General features: G+C 43.0%; 2 protein-coding genes across 2 annotated transcripts in view; one reads left to right on the forward strand and one right to left on the reverse strand.

Annotated features, from left to right (window-relative positions):
• Nucleotides 1–1,288, reverse strand: part of LRRC63 (leucine rich repeat containing 63) — a 70,955-nt gene extending 69,667 nt beyond the window's left edge. The window contains exon 1 of the mRNA XM_059377780.1: nt 1,204–1,288. Coding sequence (XP_059233763.1) covers nt 1,204–1,288 — 85 coding nt within the window. The remainder of the gene's footprint in view (nt 1–1,203) is intronic.
• Nucleotides 1,289–2,504: 1,216 nt separating this feature from the next.
• LCP1 (lymphocyte cytosolic protein 1) overlaps nt 2,505–9,542 on the forward strand; it is an 84,857-nt gene continuing 77,819 nt past the window's right edge. The window contains exon 1 of the mRNA XM_059378039.1: nt 2,505–2,582. The gene's annotated coding sequence lies outside the window, so the exon portion shown is untranslated. The remainder of the gene's footprint in view (nt 2,583–9,542) is intronic.

Consider the following 9,542-nt stretch of genomic DNA (forward strand, 5'->3'; position numbering starts at 1 on the left):
AGGTTCTAGGTCTCTGCTCTCAACAGTATCAGCAACCAATCACTACACAATTTTCTTTTATACGTGTTTCTATTTAAAGACACTTTAAAGATTTTATTTATTTATTTTTGACACAGAGAGAGAGAGAGCAAGAGAGGGAATACAAGAAGGGGAGTGAGAGAGGAAGAAGCAGGCCTCCTCCTGAGCAAGGAGCCTGATGTGGGGCTTGATCCCAGGAACTCGGGATCATGAGCTGAGCCGAAGGCAGATGCTTAACCACTGAGCTACCCAGGTGCCCCTAAAGACACTTTAATATATATTGTTGATTCATCAATATTGAACAGACAGCCAACAACACTGCAACTCATGCCTGAAGGAAGCTTAACCAACATATATGTTTTTTGTCTGTAAGGCACAGGCCTTCTTCGTGCTTATGAACACAAGACAGCACTATGCCCCAGAGGGCTCTTTTAGATAGCAAAATCACCAGCAAAAAGCACAAAAATTTTAAAAACGTGGCACTGAGAAAAGAATGAAAACAGACTGAGCAAGGGGCTGTTGTTTACAGTATGAGAGCTGAAATAAGAAGGCAGAGCATATCCCTTGTTGGATGTCCACCGGGAGCGTGTGTTTTCACCATCCTGGTCATTAAGGACCAACAGTCGCCCTATATACTGCTTTCCTGCATACAGTTCACCTATTATAAAAGGAGAAAGAGCTCTCTCTACGGCTCTGAAAAATTCTGCATATCACTGAGTAAAAAAGAAACTATAGGGGCACCTGGGTGGCTCTGTTGTTTGGGCACTTGCCTTTGGCTCAGGTCGTGATCTCAGGATTGTGGGATTGAGTCCCCTATCAAGGCTCCTTGCTCAGCAGGGAGCCTGCTTCTCCCTCCATCTCTCCTTGCTTTTGCTCTCTCTCCCTCTTTCTCTCTCTGGCAAATAAATAAAATTACAAAATGGTGAAGTACAGCACAGGGTACTGCTTTGGGGGTCAGAAATAATTTTAGCAGTTAGGTAAACTTGCACCTATGGCATCCATGAACAATGAGGATCAACTATAATTGTAGAATTGAATTGGATGTTATCATCTCACAACAAACATTTGTAAGTTACTGGTTATTAGTGGGTGTTTCTTTTACTATTGTGATTCTGAACTGTGCAGGTTGAGGAATTTCTATGAAAACTAAATAAACTTAATAACATGTCTGACTAATACACATACCTGTATGGACTTTCTTCTTACTTAAAGGCAGCTTAGGGAATTTTGGAGGTAAAGGTCTTCGAAGTAGTTGTGGGTGCTCTTGCATTTTAATGAATAATAAGCACTGTTTTTCACAGTTATTAATTAAGTGAGAGTTGCAAACATTTTGATTATGCTTGAACTGTTGCTGAAAAATCATTCATTAGAGTCTAGACTACATCTTAGTGAAAATCATTCTGTGCTGATATTGTACTAAGTCCAAGCAGAATTCCTATAAAAGAGAGGATAAGAAAGAAAATTCTTTAAAATTTCTAGAAAGAATCTAGGTAAAATTTAGGTTTACAATTCACACAGAATCTTAACATACATATACTATTACCAATCAGGATCATTCTAAAATTTCCCACGTTAGCAAAAATATTCAGCCTGCCAGTATTATATCTTCTAGTAAATACTGATTTTCCAGAGCAGTAGAAACAACACTCATTTTTTCCCTCTACCTTCAAAATGTTATCACTTCACATATTTGGAAAAAGATTCGGTCAAAAAGATAAGCAAGTCCCTCCGTGACAGCCTCTTAAGACCCACAATACCTAACCATTCACAAGTAAGTTGTTTTCTTTCTGTAATAATGACTTGTTATAAACTGCAGCCACTACTAGTTGGGTTATACTATTTAATCAAAAACTTAGATGATCTTCAATCTAATTAGATTTTCCAGGATCTCTATCCCAATTAGTACTATTTAGAAATGATGCCAGAGGATGGACCCCCAAAACATGACCTTAGTTTTCAGGGCAGCATCAAAGTGCCTGACCCATCTCTCTTCCGTTGACAGTCCAGAAGGGAATGCTTTGGAGCTGCATAAATGGGCCGTTTTATCCCTAATAGATAACTTTGCACATAAGGGCTCAAGGTATTATCCCTGTTATTACGTCCACTTGATGCTGGCAATTTTCCTTCCATAGTATCAGAGAATACCGGTCCATCCTTTAAGGCAATCCGCTGCTTCTCAAAAGAACTGGCTTTTCCTCTTTCCTCTTTGCCTCGGAATTTAGGCAGCAAGATAATGGTCAACGGAGGTGGTGGGTCTTCCCGCGGGAAGCACCTAGGTTACCCTCGTCCCCTGGCAAAGCGGACAGAGGCCACGGCGACTGGCCCTAGCAACCGGAAGCGAGAATACCGCCCCGGCCGCCCGACTCGCAGGCGCTAGAGAGGAGGGCGGGGCCGGGCGGGGCCGGGCGGGGCGCGTGCCCGAGGAGCCTCCGGGAGCGGGTCCCGCCCCTCGGCTCGGCTCCGCGCGCGCGGAGCCCACTGGCCTTTCTCGGCCGCGGCGTCCGGCTGCCGGGAGGCTGCGCGCGGTGGGGCTGGAGGAGAAGTCCGCTCCGTGTGCACCTGCTGTACGGAACCCCGTGGTGACAATCGTTATTACTATTTTCATTCTTAATGACAATGACCACTCTTACTTATTTACTCTTCTGGATCACACGACTTCTCGAGGGGCTGGGCTGGCCGTCTTTAATGCTGCCCTTGGGCGCAGCCGGGTCCCGTTGCTGATTTTGTAGTACCCCCCCCCCCCACCCCCCGCGAAAAGCGAACGCTCTTCTTTTCTTTCTGTTCCTTTCATGCAAATTGTTTTCTCTTTCTGAACCTTTCAAGTTTCTGGATGAAGAGAAACTGAGTAGCAATAGGGACATGAAGGGTCCAAACGGGTTTTAAAAGAACCCCGTTTCTCACTGTTAACCGTGATGTGATTATCATAGTATGGCTTGTCTCCTCTGTCACGGTGTTGATGAACCTGGACAGACAGTGGTCGGTACATCGTCTGTGTTTGCATGTGTGTGTGCGTGTGTCTCTGAAGATTTGAGGGAGAACGAGTGTGAGAGAGAACTCATCAGGTAGGTGTGTAAATCCCAGCTCAGAAAGTAAAGCAGATGGAGCTTCCTCCCAGTCTCGTTTTTTACCCCTTAAGTGCAAGTGTAGGAGCTTTAGGAACAGGTGTTGGAAGATGAGAGACTTAAGCATAAATCTGCCCAGCTTTGGGGATCTTTTAAGATTTAGTCCTTAACCAAGTCTTCCTTTTTTTTCTCCTTAGGAGCAAGCATATATTTTAAAGCAATTAATGAAAAAAGTGGAAAAGTAAAAAAGTAATTCATCAGACTCTGGGAAATAGCAGCTTGTTTTTCTTTAGAGTATTATTAGCACGTGGTTTCTTTTACCTTGTAGGATTACTGAGTCCCAATGAGACTGTGGCGGCTGGCGTGGATTTATACCACTTTTGCCCGTGTCTACTCCGCAGATTGATTAGCCTCTCAGAAAAACAAAGTTGACAACAATAGGCAGATATGATTGCTAGGTTTTGTCTCAAATAATATTTGTTGTGCATATTTTGTAAGCGTGAAAAGTGTTTGTTTTTAGGCATAAAAATGTATATTTTGCATACTTAATCTGTGTTTCAATATTTAAATTGAGTCAGGTTCTTGTGTTCTCAAAAGTTGTTGGAATAATGAGAACTATTGAGATGTACTTTTACTGAACAATGCTTGGCCTTTAAAATTTATGCTTAGTGACTCATGGTCACAATCAAGGCAATGTGCTTATCAATAATTTAAGGAAAAAAATGCTTTGTCATATATGAAGTCAGGTACCAGACTTCATTTCCTGCAGATCTCTTCTAGCAAGTATCTACAGACAGAATCTTGGGCTGTTTAATATGGAAACAATGTACAAATGTAGACTGGATTAGAAAACACAAATCACATTCAATTTGGATTATTTTAGTATTTTTATTTCACTTATTAATTTTTTTTTTTACTGTTTACTGCCTCATTTTTTTTTTTCCTTTAAAAAAAAAACACACATGTCTCTTTAAGGACTAAAGCTCCTTCTTTGACTTGAAGGGTCTGTCTTACCTGTTGTACAGCATGGTCAGCCTCTTTATTTGTCCCATTAGCTTTGCAGTTTTGGCAGAACCATATGATGAAGCTTGTGAAACTAAACCACAACACTTTGGTTCTTTTAGCAGATTGTATTAAGGAAGCCAGAGCAATGGTGAGCCAAGGTTATACACATCCTGTGTTTTTGTGCTTTTTTTTTTTTTTAATGTTGCTAAAAATGAGATAAAAGCTTATGCAAAAGCAACCTTAGGCACCCCGAAGTTAATGCTATTGATTTTCCTAATGCTTGGGGAATACTTGGGAGAATCTCAGATTTGCCTGTTAGGTGAGAGGACACAGCTCTGCTGGAAAGGTGTAGAAATTGTTGCTAGAAATCTTTACTATTTTCCATATACCTCTCTCCTCTTTCCTTTTAAATATAACAGGTTTACTGAATTGTTTCATTAGTGTAGATTTAATCTAACATTTTACCATATGGAAATAACTGCAGTAATTTGTATTTTTTTGCTCATATTAGTTTTTTGGAGGTTCTTTTTAAAAATGAAGAGTTATTTTTGTGTGCACGTTGGTTAAACTGTTGAGTCCCTACAGTAACCCAGGGTACCACAGCGCTTTTGAGAAAGAGGTATTTACTTGGTCTGAATTTATTCAATTCTATATACGGTACCAGGAAACGTCTTACTCTTCACCAGTCACAGTGGCTTAAATTTATAGATTTTTTTTTTGTGTTTTCATGCTACAAGAGAACAGTTTTATATATTTTTTAAATGTTAATAAAGATATTTTGAAGCTGCTTTTCTTTTTCTCATATCTGAAAGCTTCATTTCTGTTCTTAATTATTTTAATTATTTCTGGTCCGTTATTTAGATACTTCTTTTTGTCTTTCAGGATGGTAGTTATTTCCTTTTCTTTGTTTGAAGTAGAGATTCATCCTGAGATTCATTTAAAAAAATTTTTTTTACTAAGGAAATGATTTAAAAATTGTTAATAAGAAACCATCATGCAACCTACATCATAGAATTAAAAAAAAAAAAACTTAAAAAAAAATTCCTAGGGACGCCTGGGTGGCTCAGTTGGTTAAGCAGCTGCCTTCGGCTCAGGTCATGATCCCAGCGTCCTGGGATCGAGTCCCACATCGGGCTCCTTGCTCGGCGGGGAGCCTGCTTCTCCCTCTGCCTCTGCCTGCCATTCTGTCTGCCTGTGCTCGCTCTCTCTCCCTCTCTCTCTCTGACAAATAAATAAATTTAAAAAAAAATCCTAAGCATAATGAAAGGACAGTGTCTGTTTTTAAAAGCATATTCATGGATTTACTCATTCATTCCAAAGAGATTTATTGGAAACCTACTATGCATAAGATACTTTGCAGGTGCTAAACTGTAAGCTTTATTAAACAACTTATAATGATTCATTTGAGAATATATAATTTTAGACAGTGAAATGAAATTTTAAAGCATTTTCAAAGGCTTTACTTATCTATTAAGTACTTGAGGTTTTTAAAATTTTTTTTAACTTTTTTTGTTTTGTTGTTTGGGTAGAATAGTGTTATTTATTTACACTACCCCGAATACTTGAAAATCGTTGTGTATTTCCTTTGCTTTAGTGATGGTTTTAGACTGCTTATCTGCACCCGGGAGATATTAGATATCTATGTATATTGTGTGACTGTATCCTTCACCAAAAAAAGGTAAAAAATTATTTGTTTTCTTTATGTTAGGTTGACTAAGCAACCTTGCCTTTGGTGCTGTGAATGATGAAATGTCAATGTTGGTTACTTACTCTGTGGGAATGCACTGTTCTTAGCTTTGATTTTGCTTTATCTTACTCCAGAATTACCATGCTAATTGCACATTTTATATCAGCATCAAATTTCAATCAAAGGCCAGGTAACATAGCTCAGCTCCTCAGGGTTTAAATCCCTGGCTGCCCTTTCTTAGTTCTCTGCCCTTGGGCCAGCTGCTGAGCCTAAACCCTTTGGTTTCCTCACCAGTGAACCTGGGGTAAAATGGGACCTAACTCAGGGTATTGTGAGGATCTAAAGCAATAATCTGTGTCTAGGACTTAGTTTTGTGCTGTGTACAATGAGTCCTCATTAGATGCTAATTATTAGGAAACAAATGGCCCAAGTGTCCTGTCTGCATTGTCCCTGCTTTATGTGATAATAGTTGATGATTGGTGAATCCTGGGCATTTAGCCATAAAATAGCGCACCTAGTTGGCTACCATTTCGGGCATGGCAGAGAACCACCTGCGGCTCTCACATTGTAAAACAGATACGTGCTGTAGGTTGGTTCCTGCGTTCTGTCACATAGATCTTTATGCCCGTCTGGGCTGCAGAGGACCTGTGGGACAGCTTGTACCTGAAAGTGTCCAAGTCAGTGATGTAAGTAAGGAGACCTCGATTCGTCCTCCACGTGAGTCGAGTCTAGGAGCTAATGACTCCATTGATTGCATTGGACCATATCCATGGGGAATCTGAACCAGTGGCCCAAGGATGAAAGCCGCCCTGTTGTCAGCATCCTCTGGGCCAGCTAGCTGGTGAGCCTAACAGCAGTGGAAAAGGCAAAAGGGCTACGATGTGACCCTCCTTTGAATGGCTAGAGGGAAAGGTGTTCCAAAAGCACAGAATCCTTCCCAGGTGTTTTCTCAGGTGCACGTTCATCTACTGAGACTTTGGAACCGGCAGAGAGCTGATCCTAAATCTTTAAGAAATATGTGCCATGCCCATAAAGTATATGAGTCCCATGCCCACCGTTCAGCCCTCAAAAAAGTCATGTAGTATTTAGAACCAAAGGTGAGTCGAAATGCTTGGCGTTAACACTGTTCCCTCTAAGGCGCAAAGCAATTTATGACGTTAAACATTGTGATGACACTCTTCATTCTAAGATGCATAGCAGTTTATGACCTTAAACAGTAACCACGGTGGCTTTGCTCCTCAAACCTATCTTTCTGGTTTCTGCCCACAGCCCTAAGTGCATGCTTTACCTTCCGTGTAACAAGGCTAAAATGGTGCAGGGGGACCAAGGTAGGGAAGAGCACAAGTTGCCTGGACATGTGATGGATGCATCATACTCTCTGTGTTGGTGAGGAACTTGCATTTCTTCCACCTTAGCTGGACATGTAGAACGCTGGCCTACTGTCTCAGCATCACTCCGTGGGTCTAGCACGTTCTTGACAACCCTTCAGGATTGACAACAATCTCAATCCCTCACTCTTAAGTTCCGATGTCAGAGATTTTATCAGCGTTGAGATAAGGAAGTTCCAGACGTTGCCTCTCTCCTCACCCTGTCCCAGGGAGTGACCCGCCTTGGTGGCATGGAGAAAATGGCTTCATGTCCTCCGCCAGGTAGGCCAGGTGAAGTAATATGGTCCAAAAGAAGGAGATGTGGTGTCCAGCTCTAGTCAGGGGCCATGGGGAAGACAGATTGTGGTTCTTTACTCTTCCTTCCCCTGCAGTTCCAAGCAGAACACCCACACTTTTATCTGTTTGACCTATTAATATGGCTCTGCTTAAGACTTGCTTTAACGAAAAAGTTCTGTAACCACCAGAGATTTGCATGCAAACCAGCAATCAACATGAGACTTAGTCTGTGCTCCTGCTTCTCATTGGATGGTACCTTGCTCTGAGCCATGGGACCTTCACATGCCATTGCTCGTGTGGGTCCCTTCCTTGTATACTCAGGAACCCCAACACCCCTTCACTTAGCAATGTACCCAGAATCAGACCCATGAGGAGATACCTGGAGTCATCACTTCTTTCAGCTAGAGCTAAAGAAACCAGAACATTCCCTCCTTCCTTGCTCCTTTCCCCAATACCAGACTCTTGGCATTAAAAAGGATTTCTCTCAGTGGATCTGTAACTTGCTGTATCACTTTACCCAAGTGATCCTACTTGGGAGGAAAAAAAAGCATCTCATCCTACATACTCTCTCTGGTTATTCCCAGTACATAGTTGCAAAACACTTGGTGTCCCCAGTGCAGGTAAAAGGGAGATGGCACTAATGGGCTCAGCTTGAAGTGATTGATCACAGGGATTGAAAGTGGATCCATTAATATAACAATTCTGGCTTGTCACCATTTATTTAGTAGAGATTATTTAGTTAGGAACCAGAAGGACCAGTTTTGCTAATCCACTGTAAAATGAGCTGTGATGAATTACAGCAGTGTGCTTTTTAGATCCACACCTGAGGACTAGACTTGGTCTGGTGTTTCTTGATACGTATATCTCACTTATTGATCCTTATTTTCAAGGAGAAAAAGTCATTTCGAAAATGAAGCATTTTCCATAATTTCGAGCTTCAAATGCTGCAAGGACGTCCTATAGTAGTAGAGGTGTGGATTTTAAGAGCCCAGAATTTTCCATGAGTTATTGACATGAGCTGGCTGGAGGATAAAAGAATCACACACGGGAAGGGCTCAGGCTAAAATGGAGGGAAGGACTTTACTGCCTGCTTGACCTCTAGACCTCTCTCAAATGACCTCTGTCCTTATGAAACAAACACGCAAAGGCAAACGAGCACCATTTTAGTAAGAAGAATAAGTGAGGGAACAATAGCACACACATTCCGGCCAAATAGTAGCCCTCAGATGGCCATGCACCATGTGGCTGGTGCAGCCCTCCACCATCGCTCAATCCCTGGCTTGCAGCCTGGGAAAGTAACACCTGGCCCTGCCCAGTCGTTCCACCTGGCTTGGTAGGACAAGGAGACGCCCAACCCTAAGGGTAAGGGATGTGTTTCCCTTTCCAGCGAGGCCACCAGCAGCAGTGACCTCAGGGGGTGACTGGGACTGGGAACAGAGAGAGACCTGGAGTGCTCCAGGGGTGCCAGGAAGTCCAGGTGCAACCTGCTCAGGACCCAAGGCTGGAGAAGCCTGGCGGTGGTTCGCCGCCCACCCCCCTTCCCCCCCACCATGGGGAGAGGCACTGGGGACACAAAGCCAAGAGGCCAGGAAGCATCCGCTGTGTCAGAAGACCAGGCCCAGCTGCTGAGGGGCAGGGGGCAGGAGGGTCAGGGGGGGATGGGGACGGGAGCCCCAGGGGCAAGGAGGAGAAGGACAGTGCCTTTCCCCAGGAAAGTCTGTCTCTCGGGAGCCTGGGCTGAGGTGCCCCCAGGAGAGCATGGGGTGACCATATCAAGCTGATAGGCACCTTTCTTCCAGGTACCACATAGCACCTGTCTGAAATACAAGGGTCAGACTTTGGATGGGATTGGGGTACAGCACAGGAGGTTGGTACCAGAGAGTTCATGCAGCCTTAATGAGAGAGAAGATCAAGACCCTATCTCTTGACACCATACATGCCCGTTATAGCAGTTTTATACTGTTTTTTGTTTTTTTTTTTTTTAAGATTTTATTTAGGGCGCCTGGGTGGCTCAGTGCGTTAAGCCGCTGCCTTCGGCTCAGGTCATGATCTCAGGGTCCTGGGATCAAGTCCCACATTGGGCTCCCTGCTGAGCAGAGAGCCCAA

Source organism: Mustela nigripes, chromosome 15, assembly GCF_022355385.1.
Source record: "Mustela nigripes isolate SB6536 chromosome 15, MUSNIG.SB6536, whole genome shotgun sequence".
Taxonomy (NCBI): domain Eukaryota; kingdom Metazoa; phylum Chordata; class Mammalia; order Carnivora; family Mustelidae; genus Mustela; species Mustela nigripes.